The sequence below is a fragment of the Ambystoma mexicanum genome, chromosome 1p, assembly GCF_040938575.1.
Source record: "Ambystoma mexicanum isolate Mex_15411 chromosome 1p, UKY_AmexF1_1, whole genome shotgun sequence".
NCBI lineage: Eukaryota > Metazoa > Chordata > Amphibia > Caudata > Ambystomatidae > Ambystoma > Ambystoma mexicanum.
Window position 1 is genome coordinate 982,840,217 of NC_090921.1, and position 20,193 is coordinate 982,860,409.

At 45.9% G+C, this 20,193-nt stretch overlaps 1 protein-coding gene across 6 annotated transcripts in view; it reads right to left on the reverse strand.

The window, feature by feature from the left end:
- CNGB1 (cyclic nucleotide gated channel subunit beta 1) overlaps positions 1–20,193 on the reverse strand; it is a 1,007,057-nt gene that overhangs the window by 44,409 nt on the left and 942,455 nt on the right. For all 6 annotated transcript variants that reach the window (XM_069654372.1, XM_069654395.1, XM_069654388.1 and 3 more), the window contains one exon: positions 10,155–10,238. In XM_069654372.1, the coding sequence (XP_069510473.1) occupies positions 10,155–10,238 (84 nt within the window). The remainder of the gene's footprint in view (positions 1–10,154; positions 10,239–20,193) is intronic.

Consider the following 20,193-nt stretch of genomic DNA (forward strand, 5'->3'; position numbering starts at 1 on the left):
CAGCTATATGCATATGGATCACCTTCAGTTTACATGTTCAACAAATCACAATAGCAACAGTATATTTCTGGATCTAACATAAGCCTTAGTACATATTTTAATACAATGCAGTCCGACAAGTGTTCACGTTTAGTATTTACACAATATTGTGCTTAATATATGCTCGCGGATCAGTTACGTTGGCACAGGTAATCCTCGATCTATAGGTCAACGAAGGACGAGGTCTTATTACATGACCCTAACATTTGGCCTACAGGCAGTTTAGGCATTAACTTGCATACAGAGGTCAAGACGGCCATGTCACAAACAGAAGAGCACTGTCCACCATTTTAGAACACATTTAGGACTTTGGAGCGAGAATCAAAATGGCAGATCAACCTAAAATGGCGGCTTAATCGATGTAAGGTCAGAACCTTGCAACGCGGATTTCTTCGCAGAATGACTGGGCTTAGGCCAATATATACAATAAAGGAGGCACGATATGATTTTCTGTTCAACAGAGTGAGGAAAGAAGAGAATTCAAATTATCGCAAAAAGACGTTAGGGGGCCAGGAGGGCGGTAGATGGTTAAGAAGGCAAGGGGGTGTTCAAAGATGGAACACCCCCTTGCCTTCTGATGGTGCAGGCAAAGTGGTGTTCAAAGATGGAAAAAGAAAGAGGGTGGGCAAACAGAAAGAGACACTGCCCTTTGATCAGCAGAGGCTCATTGAAGACAGGCAAACTGGTAAGTATAGATGGCCCAGCCAGAAGAGTGTAATTGTGAGAATATTTGCCATCAGTTACGGAACATAGGTGAATGCACTGTAGTTGCTACCAATATGCCAGCAGCGATTGTTAACGCTGCACTGGAAGCAAATACCTGGTGGATGTGAGGGCCACACCAACAACTAGAACATGTGCTTGTGTGAGTTTTTCACTAGCATTGTGTGGCATTCTTTCATCACCGTGCCACACATCCACTCACATCACGTGCTGCGAAACCAGCGAATAATGAATGCACAAATAGATAGCACATGCATCAAAGGGAGAGGGAGCAAAGAGAACATCGAGAGCCAGCGGAAGGTACCAACGCAGAGATAATGGACCAACTCTGGTCAGTGTCGTAAACATAATTCCTGGTGATTCTGGTCATTCCCCTGTGCTTGGGCTTACTTCATTCACCACAATGGCAATGACCCTCAACTCCTCCCCTGGCCGAAATCCCAGGCAACCTTCCACTTTGCGCTCCCAGTCACACTGTTGACATTCTTTTGCCAAGGATGTCAGCATTCACCCACACTCATTGTGCAACGGGATATGCCTTCTCCTGTAATTCTGCAGTCTCCAAGTATGCTGTGGTGCCTTGGACACAATGCAAGGTGGCCTTCAACAAATAGCTTGAGATGGTTGATAGAGACTTAGCTCGAGCCCCCCAGAGTGCTCTCTTTGTGAATCTTGCACTTAAAATCAGAAATATGTTGTCTCATATTCCCCAGATCAAGCGGGTTTTCGCCCCCTATTATTTCTATCTTCGCCTCTTGTGACCCTTCAAACCTTTTTCTCACCACCGTGACCTGTACCTCTGCCACCCCAGCTCTTATTCAGTCCTGCCTTCATTATGCTAATTCACTATATCACGGCCTCCATATCCAGGCCTCCCCGCTACAGTATAAGGCTTCTGGGTGATCCAATAGTCTGTTGCTCTTCTTTTTGGTCTTCAATGATCTGTACACTTCACCCCCTGGTTAGCTAAATTATACAGACTGCCTCATAAAGAACCTATGTAGTCTGCTGTTTCTTCTCTAAAGGTGAACCCCGTTTCATTGATTCCCACCTTAAACACTACCCATTTCACATTCACTCCAATCTACTAAACATGCCCTTCTTTCCTTCCAGCATGGCTCTTTGTATCAGCTTGCTCTGACTAATGCTGGCCAATACTGTCGGCTAGAGCTCAGAGCCAAAAAAACACTTGTGGTGTACAAGGGTTCTAGAAGTGAAACAGAAATAGAAACAAAAAATACACTGCCTTCCTAAGGCCAAAGCATATGCCCAGTAGCAACCTATGGCTACAAACCATCATAGCATAGATTATGCATGCATGTTTGAAGACTCTATGACCGGAATAGAGCAGCATTTTGATAAGAAGATCAATGCATAATGTTGAAAGTTCCACAACAGTTTGCCGTCAATGTCCGAGTCTACTGGTGATATTGTTACATTTCAATCATGAATGAGCAGCCACTAGACAACCAAATATTCTTCCACTGACACAGTCCCAAAGTGCAGGAAGATCTCTGGTTGCACAGAGGTCCATCACCAGAAGGGGCAATCGCCATCACTAAAACTATTGAGCAACCACTTTGCTGCATGAATGAAGCAAAGAGTCCAGCGGCCAGGGGAGTGGTGAGCATCCTTAAATGTCTGGGCGTAGACAATACTAGATACAGGATGGCCAGGAGCACATGGACTAACTTCAATGAAAGGTTGGACACAGAAACCTCTCATGTAACAGACACGTGAGTGTTACAGGTTCGGCACTCCATCCTGATCCATGGGGGCACCAGAAAAGTGTCCTCTCAAATGGCACATGTTGCAGTGAAGCTGCAAGAATGCGACTTCAAAATTGGGTACACTCCATGATGGTGCGATAAGCAGGCAGGCTGTTTTTCCAGGTTCCCTGCACTGGGCACTACGAACATGCAGTGGGAGAAGCATTAGAGTGCTGTGGCCTCAATCCAGAATGCAGTCCTCGACACCAAAAGCCCAAGTTGCCACTGATCTCATGCTCACTGACATCAAGTTGTTTGTGAGCATGAGGTGGCTTTCAGAGAAGAACCTGGTTCCAGGCATGTAGCCTTACTGGAAGATGCTGACTGAAATTTCTGAAAAATATGTTTGGATATGAGAGGAGACGGAATCATGCTCATGACCAGCTATGGACCTGATGGTTGTATGTTGTTGTTGTCCTGCACCATCTTCTGTAAAGGTGAAAAGCGTCTCATGATGCACATACAAGTGTTGAATTGTCCGTAAAAGGTTGCCATTGATTTAATTGACTCCATGTATTACATCTTCCATGATCAGCAGTATGTTGTGGGATTTACTGACTACACATAAAAATGACTCAAGGCCCACTTCATTAGTGAAATCACCATGGTTACCCCCATCCATGTGATGACAGATATCTTTCAAAGGGGGTGGTCACAACATTTCTGGGCTCATCTCTGAATCTTGACTTCAATTTCCACAAAGGATGCCATCACAGTTAAGGTGGTTGCACATATACAACATAGTCAATGCCACCAGATTTCACAACTGTCAAGTAGTTGATTGCCTGATGAGAGTCTAGAAGGTTCTGCTGCACTCTGTGGTTTTGCGGTAGAGAATTTGTGGAACTATGCAAAGTAGTACTACACATGTCCACTGAAGATTTGGAAAGTTCAGCCAGCAGTTTCACATTACCTGAATGCACTGCATTGCAGCAGGCATTACAGGTTGGGTCATATGAGAACCAAATCACAAATGCCCTCAGACGATACCAACCTGCAATGTGATGAGAATGCTACCTCTTCAGGTGGCCAATATATATGTATTGAAACTGATGATTGTCACAAAGAGATCAACAGGAAAATAGACAACTGAAATTGCCCAGCGGAAGAGAACCACAGAGCAAATGATGGTAGAAGGACAAGAGAAGTGAAATCGAGAAAACACCAGTCATCTATAGACTCTGAACTTTACTAAAGTGAACACACAGAAGGGGAAATGGTGAATTCTCCTTGCACCCTGGTGCACACCTCCCCACCTAGTACTGAGGGTCACTGTGGCAACGTTGGATACATCGCCACAACCAACATGGCGCCTGGAATGGTACACCGTGCCTATCACAAGATGGTGCCTGCGGCATCCACTCCCTCGCTTCTGGTTTACTCTGCGGTGTTCAGTTGCTGCATATATCAGGACAATGCACCACGTGTCGCAACTTTAGGTATTGTCCTGTGCATGACACTTCTGAGTAATTTTTCCTCTGTGTATTGCCACCTTACCATCTGCTAGGGATCTCTGTGTCCCTCTTCCTTCCCTTATTTCCATCCATCTCCTTGCTACCTTTCCAGTTACCTCTTCTTGGGTAATTATTCTATTTTTGAACTTGTTTCTTACCTGCTACCAGCTGACTTACCGTATTGCCTGCTTCCTTAATTCCTGCATGTGTGTCTACTATTCTGCCATCAAGTCTGCTGCCTACATCTGCTGCATACCAGGGCATAGTGTAGAAGGGTTTTCTTCCACAGAGGGGTTCCCTTCAGGTAATTTCCCTGGAGGGCACTCAGCTTCCAGTTCACATTTGATTGGAAGCACAGAGGCCTCCAGTCGAGCTCGACCATTCCTCAATGAACCCAGAAGACCCAAATCACCCCAGTTATGATCAATCGCTGACAATAACCAACCCCTGTGCTGTGTAACCAGCATGTGTTACATGCATGAGCGGATACTCATGTGTGAGAGGGGGAGTAGGGCCCATAACAGCATGACCCAGTGCAAGGAACATGAGCAAGAGATGATGGTGCTTGTGATGAATCCAACAATATCATCACTCCTTTTCCAGTGAAAACCCCTCCCCATATGGCCAGGGTATGGCCACAGCTACCAGATCCTGACCTTTGTGGTGGATAGTTGATGGAGGATCACATGGGGGCAGGTAATCCAAGAGAAAGTGATGAGGTATTGTTGGGAGAAACATGATATTCCCCCAATTCCCTTTCCCTTCTAAAGATATGAAACTCATGACATATTGGCAAACCTATAGAGTAATGGTGACCCAGAAGAACTCCTGGACTAATTCCCCAAATTATTCAGTGGCTAAAGAATGTTCTCTCTATACTAGAACGAGGAGGAGGGAAGGAGTAAGAAAGGTCTTGAAGACCGGCAAACCAACGCAGCAGCCTAGTCACTGGCAATGGTTCCATCAAGCCAGGAACTTTAAATGGACAACATCTGACAGCCTGAGGAGAGACAGAGTTACGGTGTGAACAGGGCGCCAGCTTTATCAAAAGCAGTTATCCAATGAACGTTCCCACGAGGATGGAAGAGAAGTAACCTGAGACTCCAGGGCTGTGGTGAGAGGCAGGCCGAATGAAGGAGAGGAACCCGATCGCGGTGAAGAGAACGGGAAGGTGAAACTGGAAACATGGTTCTGCCATAGCACGGCCACGGAGAGACACCGTGCCACTGTAGGCTCTGAAACCAGTGAGGAGAACCAACAGGGGAAGCTGGAAGCGTGGCGCTGTAGGAGCGTGTCCACAGATAAATGCTACCCCGCTGGGGATCCTGAACGCTCTGAAGAGGAGCAGGAAAGCTGAAAGAGTCTGATATGCCTGGTAAGCCAAGCAAGGGTACCTTGAGACACCGAAAGAAACCCAGAGAAGCGAGAGACCAAACACCTAACCAGGCAACCAGTGAGAATACGGTTAAGACCCAGGGAAATGTGTATGAGGTTTTGAAAAGAACTATAACCAATTGAGTAAGAAGGGGCAGATTTTGAAACCCCTTTAAAAGATACCTTTGGGATGTTAAAGTGAAGTATGTGAAGAAGCTAAAAGACCCATAAGCTATTTCACAATTGGGTTGTTGAACCCACATTTTAAAAGGGACAGAGAGTGAAAACCGAGTAAAGATGAACGAACTTGCGAATAGTGGCAAAAATACAACATATGAAAAAGAGAACCATTTATGGAATGATACGCCAACAATGAGCTGGTATTGTTTCATGGATAAAAGCGAATTGTGATAAAATTGTTATATGAAAGTTATGGCAGGAGAGTACACCAGGTAATGAGAATTGTGATATGAAAGTCCTGGCAGGAGTGCACTATAGGTGAAGTTAAAATGTGTAAAAGACTGGAAGGAAGTTCTGACCGGGGAGTATCCTAGGCAAAGTCAAGTGTGAACTTTTAGATCATTAAAAGAAGATAACTTCAAGGAAGACCCATGCCCTAGAAGTTTTGAGTTGTTGAAAAAAGTGAAAAAGAACCTGGCAGGGGTAGTAATCCTGGTAATCTGTAAATCTGAGTCTTGCACATAAATTGTGATTTGAAAGAGATCTCCAAAGGAGACCCATGCCCTTGGGATTCTGAACTGTCTTGTGTGTGAAGAGAAGCTTGGAAAAGGGAACCATTACCTGTACCCATGCAGGAGGTGAAAGAGGTACAACAGCACTGATTGAAGTAGGGATTGTTACAAATGCATTCAATGTGTTTAGAACATAGGGATTTGGATATGTAATACCAGCAAGAATTTGTGAAGTCTATTAGCGGTGCCCTCGCAATGAACACATAACGCACGTGAGACATATGTTAACAGTTAACAAATGTTCTGTCATAACATGCTAATTTACATTTGTACAGCACATATCTGTCACTGGTGTGGTGTTGTAGCATTGTCAGCTTGTCCAGGAGCATTGCAAGCTGAAGCACTTATGTGTGGGGTGTGCATGGCGAATTTCCTATTTGCATTAAGGTAGGAGGTGGATTTGGGAGCCAGAGATGTCCTCTGATCGTGGTGATGCATTGTAGCTGTAAAACACTGTTATATTTGAGTATTTTGCTGTGCTGTATGCTGTGTGTTTGAGAGTGGCAGGAAGGAGTCCACTCCAATCTTTGGCCATTCAATTGTTTTTGAAACTTTTCCATTGTTAGGCAACTTCGGTGGTATTATGGAAGGAGTCAAGGAGGAGTTGGGAAACAATAAGGGGCCAGGGTATGTAGGGAAGGGATGGGATGTGGGACGAGGGTGAATAGGGTTAGGTATGGTGGATAGGAGGGCGACAGAAGAAAGAAGATGCAGTGGATGAAGTGGGTGGTGGTGAAGGTCAGGTGGTGAGGAGAGAAATGGAAGAAGAGTAGTGTATTTAAGGGAATTGCAGTCCAGGCTATGACAAAGGCAGAGCACCACTTTAAGTGTTTAGTTGGCTGCCAATGTGGTCAATCGAAGAGGTACCTGAATGTAGTGGGTCAAGGTAAGGTCAGGTGATGTCCAAATGTGGGTTTGTATAGATCTCTAAACTGCTCTGTTAGGAGAATTTTAAAATTAGATTACAGAACATACTAATCTTCTCTATCTTCACTAGATGCAAAGCAGCAGTATGTTAGTGTGATTACATGGGCCAATCAGGATTAGTCTTTTACCCCAGACAAGGCCTCTTGTCACATGGCCGAGGGAAAACACAACTACTGGCACCAGAATAAGCTTAAAGGATTTACTTAAACAAAAGTAAAGCATTATACGTTTGCAAGGACATTATTTAAGGAAGTGTGGAACATAAAGCTTCTTGAGAAACATAGTCCAGGAACTCAGGATTATAAACGAAGGACAGCAAAAAAGGTATTAAGAACGTTCCAGACAGGATGTTCTCCTGTTTAAGTTGTTCTAGCAATCAGCCTTTATCACTTCTTCTGGGGATCTCTCCCAGGATTCAGGGCTTCCTCCCTTTCCCAAGTGTCCAAACGTCCTCCCCTTCACTGGGGCTCTTGTTCTCTCTTTCCTTTGCACAGGGATATGGTGCCCTGCTCACCATTTGAATCCCAAGGATATGGTCCCCTGCTTACCCTTTAACACCCAGGGATATAGTTCACTGCTCACCAGTCCGCACCAAATAGGCATATAGTGCCCTCCTCACTCTCCGGGGGATATAGAGTGCTGCTCACTTATCCACACCCAGGGATACAGCAGTGCCCTGCTCACTCTCCCAGGGATGTAGTGCCCTGATCCTGATCATTAGTCCACACCTAGGGATACAGTGCCCTGCTCACTATCCCAGGGATACAGTGCTCTGCTCAATCTCTCTCTTCACTGTAGTAAACCACTCTCCTGGGTTCCCAGTGCTCTCTTGTTCTCCAAATCCCCTCTTCTAGGATCAAAGTTACCCTCTCTCTCTCTCTCTCTAGTTCCCAACCCTTCCTTCTCTTTGGTCTGAAGTTCTTAACACGCCTTACCCTCTTCTGGGGTCGCAGGGTCTCACCTATTCCTCACACGAGCATACTCATCTAATGGGGTCCAGGGGGGCTTTTCCCTGCCTCACTCGAGCTGAATCCATTTTGGGGTTCAGGTATTTTCCTCTCCCACTCACAAGAGCACACAGCTCTTCTGGGGTTTAGCGGAGCTCTTCTCCTACTCACTGGAGCAGACCTCTCTTTTGGTGTTCAGTGGGGCTCTTAAACCCCTCACTGGAGCACACACCCCTTCTGAGTTTCAGGGGGCTCTTTTCACCCTCATTGGGGCACACCTTTCTTCCTAGGTTCATAGGACTCCTTTCCACCTCACTGGAGCAGACCCACATTTGGGGTTCCACGTGGCTCATCTCCGCCTCACTGGAGCACGCCCCTCTTCTGGGCACCGTTCTGGTGCTCGATGGCTTCCTCAGCGAACTCCTCTCCTCAGCTCCAAGCCCAAAATGTACTGGGCATCATTATGAGTATGCCAGCATGGAAAAAGGTGCTGGTAACAAGGTATACCAGCATCTTTTCTGGACCAGCATATTCCGAGTCGGCTGGCGGGGGCAGTGAAGTACCGGCAGACCTGACTTGCCAGTAGTTCAGGCCCCTACCGGCAGATAATCACTGAAGAACCGGCACCGTTAACAACAGTGCCAGTGCTTCAGTGCTTCCCATCCCATGGAGTCCTAATGGACTACATGGGAATGGGAACTTACCATTACTCTGCCGCCCGTAATATTCCAGGAATACCGTGATATCGAGGGTGGAAATGGTAAACCGAGATTACTGGTAAACCACCAGTACTACTGGCGGCTTACCGCCAATCTCAGAATGACCCCCACTGTCTGTGTTTCTTAACCTCTGTTATAAAGCCCTCACTGTTCTCCATTGGCTGAGGCAAACTTGTGAATTGATTGGGTAATTGCCTTAAATTTCCAAGCTAAGGGAAGGATATCTTTAAAAGGCTTTCCAAAATCTTGGATTTCTATTAGTTGGCTTCCAAGTACTGGAGATGATGTTTGTTTGCTGCTCTGCCCCTGCATTGTCTTTGGCACAGAAGTTCATTTTGTGGGTTTCTGATGTAAAATGGGCCTTCGAAACGGACAGGCAAACCTCTAGGAAGTTCCCACCAGTGCAAAAATCGTTTTTTTTTGGGGCGGGAAGGAAGTATTTCTGTCTTTAAATGCTGCAGCTGCAGTCTCCTTTACATGCACTGCTGCTGCCGGAAGGAGGGTGGCATCATTTAGGTTTTTCGGTTTGAGGATCTGCACCTGTTGACTAAGGGGTCTCTTAAGATGTGCTAGTGTTTTCCCATGGAGTATCTTTCCCTGAATCCATGAAAGACACTCCACAATCTTCTCCGGGTTTTAAACCTCTAAACCTGATGCATCTGGGGAGATGTAGTCCTGAGTATCCAGTTTCTTTGGGACCTGCAGTTTCATATTAGTTGCTATCTCATGGGGCTTTGGAGTAATTCAGAGCAGGTCCTGTCAGTCCTACTCTCTGGCGGATCAGGGACTGGATGTCGGGGACTGGATGCAATGTTTGTAAAACTTTTTCACCACCCCCTGTGGAACCAACCCCTTTTCCCACAGTTAAAAAAGAAATTGTGGTAATCTAAAATAATGTAATTAACAAAATATACCCCATTTAGTATCATTTTCCAGATGTAATTTAAGTCACAGAAAATGTTCACAACTCTAAGACAACTAATTCAACAAAGAAAAGTCGAGGTGGTTACATTTTCCAAAGCACATCATGACAGAACACACTAAAGGATCTACCTGTAATATAAATGAAATTGCAGATGTAGTCTTTTTAACCCCACTAGCTAAATGAAACAGAAGGATGGTCATGTGATTAGACTGATCAATCAAAATGTACTCTTTCTGACAACAATGCCACATGCAAAAACTGCCTATTTCCAGACTATTGAACAGGAAATTGTGGCCAACTAACTCTAGCAAAGAAACCCCAAATAAACATGTAAAGACCACAGAAACACTCAGAATTGTTCCACATTTCAGCACGTTAAAAGAAGGCAAATACAAGTGTTGTGTGACTTGGCTTAAGACCTGACTAAACTCTCTTATACATCTGAACTGGCACCAAGATTCCTTTCAAACAACTTGAACAACTAGGGCACATAAATCCATGCAGTTCCCAATGTACTCTTGATACCTTCTTGCAGACGTAGTCCCCTGGCAGGTACACAACGGAGCGCAGGCGCTGAAGCATGTCATAGATCATCTGCCTATCACAGCCCTGGAAGAGAAGAGAGAGTGCATGAGAGGTCTCAGTCTAGCAAGCATCTGACAATATGGGGAACGTCTTGCACCTCGTTGATTTAGACAAACGAGATGAGGAACACCTAGCATTATTGGTTTTAGATGCTGACAAATTTTTGATAGGATTGATTGGCACTTTATTAAATTAGCATGCAATACATTTGTTTGTTAATTATCAGAACCACAGAGCCAAAAGTAAAATAAATAACAATCTTACAACACCCATAGATTTAGAAATAGGTACTAGATCGTGTTGTCTGCTTTCTCCAATAATTTGTATTTTGGCTGTGGAACCAATAGCTCAGTGAATTAGGGCAGAAACACAAATTAACAGATTTGAAGCTGGAGGTAGATAACACTAATTAGCAATGTTTGAAGATGACGTCATTTTAATTTAAGGCAATATGTGTACATCTATCACAGTGACAAGGAGGTAGTAAGAGTCATTTGGAAGAGTTTCAGGTTTTAAAATGATTGATCAGAAATCCGAAGGATTAATCATTTCGGAAACGATTACAGATAATCTCCAAATACATAATCCATTTTAATTTCAGCGGGGAGACAAGTTGGGGATTGACATTATGATGCAATACCATGCCTGCTAAAAGCACAATATCCCCAACTTACTTCCAGAATCCTTCTAATAAGTAGGGGAAACTAGATCTTTCATGGTTCGGCAGTATGGCTTCATTAAAAATGACAGCTCTCCAACTAATGCTACATGTGTTTCAAGCCCTCCCAATTAAAATCCCTATAAACAAACAGGCTTAATTCAGAGGTTATTCTTGTCCTTTTTAGGCTGCTAAGCCCCCAGAAAGTCTTTAAAACACTGCTGAGTAAGTGAAAAAGCCAAAGGTGGATAATCATTGGAAAACGAATACTTCCTGAAATCGATTATACATTTTATTCTGCATGACACTCCATGATTTTGGGAGCACTGGAACACTGTAATGACACTTGAATATTAAATTCTAAAAAGAACATTGGCCTCAGCGCAGTATGATTGGTGGGTTCTATGTTCATTCATCCCCAGATTTATTTTTGCAGAGATACTTGCCGAAATTGTTCGGTGTAAAAACTCATCACATTTTTTTTTTATTGGGTATTTAACCTCCCTTCCCTTTTCTTTATTATCTATCCTCCCACCACCTCTACCCATTATATGCCCTTACCCCCTGGCCCCCCATATTTTTCCATGAGTTTTTTCACCCAAAATGTTTTGGCCTGATATTGAAAAATGGGGGAGAGTTGGATCCTGGCTGGCTCTACACTCCAGTTAACAGAATTCCTTACTGCCACATCCTGGTACTTACTAGAGGGAGTCAACCTTGAACACCTGAAACAATCAGCCTCCCTGAAGATTGCTGAGGCATGAAAGCACGCTAGGAGGAGAACATCTTCGGACTGTTTGAGCTTACTACAGCTGGGACCCAGAGTGGTGCCCCTGCCACCCTTCCTTTTTGTATATATATATATACACACACACACACACACGCACACACAATTAAGAAATTGGACCTCATTACAAGTTTGCCGGTAAACATGAAAAGTGCTGGTACATCCGTTTACCAGCACTTCTAACTTACCGGCAAATTATAAGTAGAAGTAGGCAGAAACATTGTTGCTCGTAATACCGGCATAGGATATTAGCCTTCCAGAATTACCGTAGACGGTAATACTGGCAACGGAACACTGGATGTCCAATACCCCTGTGCCAGAATTACCGGCACAACAGTGATACCGGCAAAGTACGAGTACGGATTTGCCGCTAATACAAGCAATATTTAGCCACTATTAGCAGCAAATCTCAGGTGGAGATACCAACACCTCAGAGCAGCTGGTAAATGGACACAGCTGATGTCAAACAGGCCACATGTTCACCCAACCCACACTGGTGTACCCAATGCACACAAGAAGAGTAATAAAGGGCCGCACCTTCCCCAAAAACACTTACCAACACAACCATGCTGCCACTCATTGCTGCAAACATGGACCTGGAGGGTCTGCATGCTGATTTACAGCTGCTGGGGCTGGAGTACCAACATTGGTGACAGGAGGCCAGGGAGAGAAGGAGGTGGATGCTGCAGAAGGGGATGCAGGTGGCGAGAAGGAGGAGGAGGCATGCTTTGATCGCACGCACAAGGGCCACACCATAGACTTTCATGGACACACAAATCCTCACCCTGTGCCGCTTTGACAGGGAGACCAACAGAGAACTCCTGACAAACATCCAGGAGGACATAGGGAGCAGGATCAGCACCAGTACAGCCATACCACTGCTGGTAAAGCTGGTACCGGTTCTGCACTTCCTGGAATCTGGCACGTTTCAGCACTTTGTGAGCCAGCTGCATGGCATATTGCAGCCTGCATACTCCAGAGTGCTGGTACAGGTGCTGGAGGCGCTGCCGCACTCAGTGGGCAACCCATTGCCCTCCCCACCACCCTGGCACAGCTCCACGCCATCAAGGCCTGGTTCCATGCCATTGCGTGCATGCCCAATGTGGTAGCAGCATTGGATTGCATGTATGTGTAGCTGGTGCCCCTGTCCCATGCCTCAGAGGAGGTCTACTAGAACCAGAAGCATTTCCATTCCCTCATGATCCTGCGGAACAGCAACCTGCCGGCTTACATGGCACGTCACAGATCACAAAGGACCTGGATGTTGGGCGAGTACATGCACAAGTCCATTTAGCTTGCAGCTTGAGTGACAGCCAAAGGGAAGGTGGGGGTGTAACAATGTAACAAATGTATGTCTGGAATCCGCACTGCACATTCAGGACCCACCAGCACACCCCGAAATTGACAGGCCACGACACACAGGGTAGCACATGACTTGAGACGTAGCAGTCACTGAGCAGGCCATTGCAACCCAAACGGGACATCCACACTAAATGCACTCCAGGTACCAGGATGCAACACCACCCCTCCTCCCCATATTGCTAAGGCAGTGCATGAGCAAACATGTCTACCTAAGGTCACCAAATGCATGTCCTGGTACAACACCCTGAACAGTGCAATACGTGTGTGAAGACTGGAATGTGAAACCCTGTGGCACAATGTGAAATGGGACACATGCACAGACTGACCATTGCGATGCCAACATCATGGGCAATGCCGTTACCAATCAACTGTACTCACACCAGTGTCTCTCCACCATGTGGGTGACTCTGCATACCCACTGCTTCTGTGACTGATGACCCCACTGAAGAATCCCCAGACACCACGGGAAGTGGTGTTAAACTGGGTTCATGTGAGGACCAGGGTGGTAAATTGAGCAGACTTTGGCAACTTGAAGGCCTGATTCACGTACCTCCTCAGGTCTGGGGGTGTGCTCATATACAGGCCAGAGAAGGTGGGAAAGATTGTATTGGCCTGTGCAATATTGCACAGTATCTGCATCAGGCGCAACATACCCCTACCCCGAGATCTGGACATTCCTCCCCAAGAGGATGATGATGCTGTGAAAGTCTGTCACATGCACCCGCACACTGAGCGCATTGAGGCCAGGGATGGACACGTGACCCGGCAAGAACTAATTGAGAACTTTTTCTTAGTTCCCCCTCTACTCAGCACTTCCCTTGCACCTTAATGTATATCATGCACAATCACAGTAAACACTTGGTTGAATAAATGGAATGTCCAGTCATTGCTTCAAGTGAAAAGAATGTATTTAATAGTAACGTGAATGCACCCATACCCTGTACCCACCTCGCTACCCCCCTCAACCCCTACCCAAACACCCCCTACAACTCCTACCCAAACACCCCCTCCAACCCCTACCCAAACACATCCTATCCAAACACCCCCTACCCAAACAGCCTCCTCCAACCCCTACCCAAACACACCCAGTAGAGCACCCAGTCAGTATCACTGTCACTTGCAGACCCTCTTGGCCATGGGAATCTTCCCAGACTCCTATGTGGGCCGTAGCTTCTGTGACCAGCACCTTGGGCTGCCTTGCTGGGAGCCCTCAGTGTTGGTCACCAATGTGGGTGGGTCTGAACCCTTGGCCTGCATGTTGTCCGGGTAGAGTTGGACGGCATGTCTCATTAACTCTACCACGAAGGAGGTGATCTCATTCCCCCTCCCTCACTCTTTGTGCAAGGGTGAGGAGGGCTGTGGTTGCACAGCCTCAGGACTTGGCCCTCATCTCATTGAGCTGTTCTTGTTCAATGATAGTAAGATCCCCTTCTGGGACTCTATTGCATGGAGGCATGCATCGATGGTACGGAGGCTGAGCAGTGGTAATGGTGGGGGGATATGGGGTGATGAGGGACTGTAACAGGCAGAGGGGTGTGTTGTTCCATCTTCATTGTCATACTCCTCCGTGGCAACCCAGAAACGATGGCCTCGTGGCTTCTGTGCCCGTGGTAGAATGTAGGACACAGGAGGGACAGTGGGGCCACTGACCACAGGCCTGGTGTTTGCATCTATGCCACATGCAGTGGTGGGTGGCAATGGTGGTGGTGCTGGTTGTGAGGCTGATGGTGCTGGTGGTGGGGCTGTTGGAGCCTGCGCCATGACAGTTGTACTACCCTGCTGCCTGGACCTGCTCGCCTTTGCAGGTCTGCCTGCAGCTGCTCAGCCTGATGACAGTCCTGGGCCGTCACTGTCTAAGGACTTTATGCTTGTTGGGAAGAGATGAGCATGCAGATAGTATTCTTGCTATCACGACTGCAACCTTGCATTTATGCCACATTGTGTGCATACTGCTCTTGTCATGATGCTTCTCTGGTCTGTTGCCTCCGACGTGTGCATCTACATCTGGGTGGTGGGAGCGCACATTGCATGTTGGTCTGCCAAGGTAGCCTGTTGTTGTGTGTGCGGTGAGCCTACGATTCGTGTCCTGTCCTCCTTTGGCATACATGTAGGGAACTGAACATTTTGGCAACAGTGCTTGTGTATGCCTACCTCTACCTGGATCCCCTTGGATCAGTCACTTTGCTGTGTCTGACATGTGTTAGACTCTCTGCCTGGGGCTGCATGTATTTGGATGAAGGAATGGCATTTACGTGGGGGGTTTTGTACTGTGATGCTATTTCCGGCGTGGGTAATACCGTTGCCAGTAATTCCGGCAGTTTGTGTGACGGTATCGGTGTTGCCAGCACATCTGTCGGTAATACTGGCAAGATGCTGGTGGGGGGATGTGTGCGCACCCGCAGACTCGTGATACGCCAGAAATTCCAGCAATCGCCCCGCCGGTAACGGTAATACCGACATCCCCGTATTACCCCCATTTTACCTGCATATTTGTAATGAGCCCCATTGACTTTCCTCACAGTAGAGCGTCTACAGACTTTGAAACACTAATACTGGATTCCCCAGCTAAACGCTTAGTTTCCCTTATCCATAAAGCAACGAATACTAATGATATTGATGAGAGATGTACCTATATGATAGCAGCATGGGAAATTCATCTGGGGCAAATAGTTCAATAGGAAAATGGTCTGGGGGGGCACTCGCGGTTTACGGAATGAACAACAGTCGCTCTTCCAGGCGCCCCATTGGTGGTGCTACAGGGCTCCAGAGATGGGTTAGGAAAATATTCAATGAATACATCAATGGGCACATTTATTACAAGACTGTTGGTGGGGGCCGTTGGCGATGACTCAAAAATGGAAGCAAGTAGAACTCCCCTCTTTGGTGGGCCAAAGTCTAGGACATATATAGGATGGACAAAATCATGTGCCCAAACAAAAATGCATTTTCTAGATTTATAAAAATATGACAGACAATCATAAACTATGAACAAGTGAATCGTATCGCTTGAGGGTGGGTATTTACTCACTGAGATGGAGAGCCAAATATTCTCCAAAAGTTATGTAATTACTGGCGTAGTAAGAACTGTTATGATACTTTTACTGACTATGAAAATATGAATACTCTATCACATAAATACAGAGAGCTTTGGCATATAATACAACATTGGCAAGAAATGTTATGGTAATGGTGTGAATATGACGTCCCCAAGATGTTTGTAAAGGATTTTCATATTGGCAAATATGAGCACTAATGTCCCACTTCCTCCTTTCCCCCACACCTTTCCCCCTTTTCTTCTTTAATTGATTGTGAAGAGGAATATTGTTTTTCTTCTCTGGTGTTTGAAACTCAACATCCTGCTATGAAATGTTATGTAGGTTTTGGTACCTTGTATTGTTTATTTATTGCCCTGGTTGATAGCGCCTAGACCCAGAGGTCTCACAGCGCTAGTGCATAAGGTACAGACCCGGCTTGGTAGAATAGCAGGAGCATGATTACAGAAAAATCAAGATGTTACAAACGAAAAGCAGGGTGACTAGTATCAGACATATTTGTTGAAGAGAGCGGTTTTGACTTTTTTGCGAAAGGTCAGGTAGGAGGCTTCTTCTTGTATAAGGGTTAGGAGACAGTTCCACAGCGTGGGGGCGATGACCGTGAAGCTGGATCCTCCTGCTCTTTTTCGGGAGAATCTGGGGGTGGTCAGTGTGGTGAGGGAGGAGGTCCGCAGGGTGCGTGGGTTGGGTTTCCTAGTGATGCGGTGAGCAAGGTATTGCGGGCGCTGTTGTGGATGCAGCGGTGAGTGATAGATAGGATTTTGAAATCAATGTGGGCCTTGATGGGTAGGCAGTGTGCTTTGCATCTGACTAAGGAGATGTGGTCAGAACGTCTGAGGCCCCGCACAGCCCTGAGGGCGTTGTTGTGGATGAACTATAGTTTGCTGAGGTTTTTGGTGGAGGTACCCACGAGGATGACATTGCAATAGTCTAATTTCCTGCCAATGATGGCTTTCGCTAGCGTGAGTCAATTGTCTGAGGTGAGGAACTTCCAGGACAAATTAATGAGTTAGGTCGAGTATGCAGCTGGTGAGGCAATGGGCTTGACTTGTTTGTGCATGTTAAGTTCAGAGTCTAGGTAGACCCCGAGGGTTTTGACATGAGAAGAGACTGGGATGACATTGCCATTAATGACGAAGGAGGAGAAGACAGTGTCCAAGTGTTTATTCGATGTGGGGATCCGACAATGAGCAGTTCTGTCTTATCTCATTCAGGCCTAGGTGATGATTGGCCATCCATGCCTGAATGATACCATAGACAGGGTTGATGGTGGAGGAGTCAGTCTCATGGTTGCCCAATAGTTTGAGGAGGACCTGAGTATCATCAGCAGAGTTTGTGTATGGGACGTTCAGGCTGTCCAAGTGATCAAAAAGCAGCTTGGTGTACATATTATACAGTGTGGGTGAGAGGCAGGACCCTTGTGGGACTCCGTAGGAGATAGGGATAGGGTCAGCAGCTTAAACTCCCGTGAAGACCCTAGAGGTACGTTCACTCAGGAAGGACTTGATTCAAGTGGCTGCTTCAGTGGAGAGGTTTAAAGTGACTGTAAGGTGGTGGCATAGGATATTACGGTCTACAAGATCCAAGGCCGCCAAGGGGTCTAGTAGGAGGAGGATGGCGAGATCTCCCTTGTCACGGATGTGGTCGAGCTGAATATTTAAGTCCAGGAGGGAAGATTCAGTGCTGTGTCTGGGTCTAAATCCAGACTGGCATGTACCATGTAGGTTGTTGGTTTCTAGGTATGCTTGGAGTTGTGAGTAGGCAGTGCGATCAGGGATTTTTAGGAGGTAAGGCACTGGTGTGATTGGCCGGTAGTTGGTGGGCAGGGTGGGATCAAGTGAGGGTTCTTTCAGGAGTGGTGTCACCCAAACTTCTTTTATGGAATTAGTTACAGTAAAGGAGGCGTTGATGAATTTGGTAATGACAGGAACAAGAGGGTCTGCCCATAGCTTGATAAGATGTGCTGGGAAAATGTTGCCTGAGCAGTTAGATGCTTTGAGGCGTTGGATGGTGGTAAGTGTGTCTGTAGGGGAGACATGGGTGAACTGGAATGGGGGGCTGCTGAGCGCCAGGGATGTGGGGGTTGCAGGTTGAGTGCAGGAGAGCAGATATTTCTTGCTGATGGTTTTGTTCTTGAAGTTGAGGGTTTTGTTCGTTAGGGTGGCTTGTGTGAGGGAGCACTAGGCTCGGTTTTTGGGAAAGGTGTTGGTAGGGGAGGCCGATGTTTCAAGCTCTTTGAGGATTTTGAAGAGCTCTCTGGTGCTGGAGCTGGCATCGTTGATGCAGGTGTTGGATATGCTGGCTTTGGTGTTGACGATAGCTTTTTTGTATAACAAAGCAATGCTAGTGAAGGACTCAATGTTAGGGGGAGAGGGAGTTTTTCTCCAGATGTGTTCTTTGGAACATTTGAGTTTGCGAAGGGTGGTTAGCTCCTCTGTGAACCAATTGTGGAGGTGTTTTTTTTTTACATGTCGTTTTGAGGGGGTGTGCAGGTCTAAGGCGCTGAGGGGGGTGTAGCTATAGGCCTCGAGGATGGCTTCAGGATCAGTGCTATCGGGCCATGATTCGAGGGAGACACGAATGGAGGGCTCCAGCACCTGCTTGGTCAATTTGCGGGTATGTCTCGAGGTGATGGAAGGGAGATCTTTGGATATTTGGTGGGAATGGGTGCGATGTCCCTGGTGAAGAAGATCACTGAGTGGTCTGACCAGGGTACCGGGACAATAGATGTGACCTGGCTGGGTGTATTGGAGTAATTGAACATATTATGCAGAGATGGAACAATGCATTAGCTTTCGAAGTCCCATTGAACTCTTCATCAGATAATGTAGAGTCAAATGATTGGTAAAGAAAGACCCACATGACAGTTAATGGTCAAAGCAAAGGGAAAAACAGCATTTTAAACTTCATTGGCTGAGGAAAAGTATGCATGGAATACAGGTCTGCAGTGCTGTCTTTTTTAAAAGTCCATAAAATGTTTTGTGAGCAGGGAACTCAACAGTTTGAAAACAATGCACATTTCTAGCCGAGAGTACAACTTTAAGAAAACAAATAATGTTCATAGGTAACTTTTGAATGTAATATGTTTTAAATGTATACCCATGTAGTCTTAAGTTGGGACCAGGTATTTTCCAAAAATTACTTAAATAATTTCTGCATTTCCAGTTGAAAGTTACATTTAAAAAAAATTGTGTTTCCATGTAACTGTTGAATATAATAGGTGTTCAAAGTTTGTCAACACAGTGTTAAAGTGGGCCCTGGTAATTTTCTAAAATTAATTGGAAAGTAGGGTCAGTATTGCATTTTCTTCACACAGATTCTAAACGTGTGTTCTGCAGCCTCTATGTCAGGGGCCTGCAACCTTTGGCCCTCGCAGTTGTTTTGGACTGCATCTCCCATCAGTCCTAGCCACTATAGTCAATGTTGAGGGTGCTGTAGTTCCGAATATCTGGAGAGCCACAGGATGCAGACCCTTGCTCTTTTTAGTGTCAGGATATTATAGTGATTTCAATGCAGGATTGTGACTGGTAGAAAATATGACACTACAAAACATGTTCTTGAAGGTTAACTGGTGCAGTCTCCAATGTTGACTAAGTATGCCTCAAGCTTCACAATGAGTTCCTGGCTTGCATACAGTATGGCAAATGGAAAAGATATTTCCTATTTTTGAACAGCACAGTGTCTGCTATTACCTCATTGTGTCCATTGCTCAGTAATGGTTGCCAACCATTTGGGCTTCGACGTCCTAGATTTCCGTTGTTAGCGTCCTGGGCCCTTACCCACCAGTTGTCCTGAACTCTAGTGCTGAACAGCTGTTGGTGAGAGAAGGAACTGAAGGGTTTGACTTCTGACTTTGTTGATGTAATTGCATTGCTGGACTTGGGCTCAAAGTTGCTCATAGTGTGTGATAAAAGCAATATCTATGTTCAGACCTCTGTCTTTTAAGTTAACTGTCTTCAGGTGCTTGAGCTCCCACGTTCTTCTGTGTGGTCATCTTTTTAAACCATCATTGTTAGATCCTGCAATGTGTGCTCATCTGACGTGAAGTGTCGCCCCACTGGTGTTTCTGTTTTGTAGTTTGAAATGGTGTATCCATGTAGCTTCATCCTTTTGTGCACT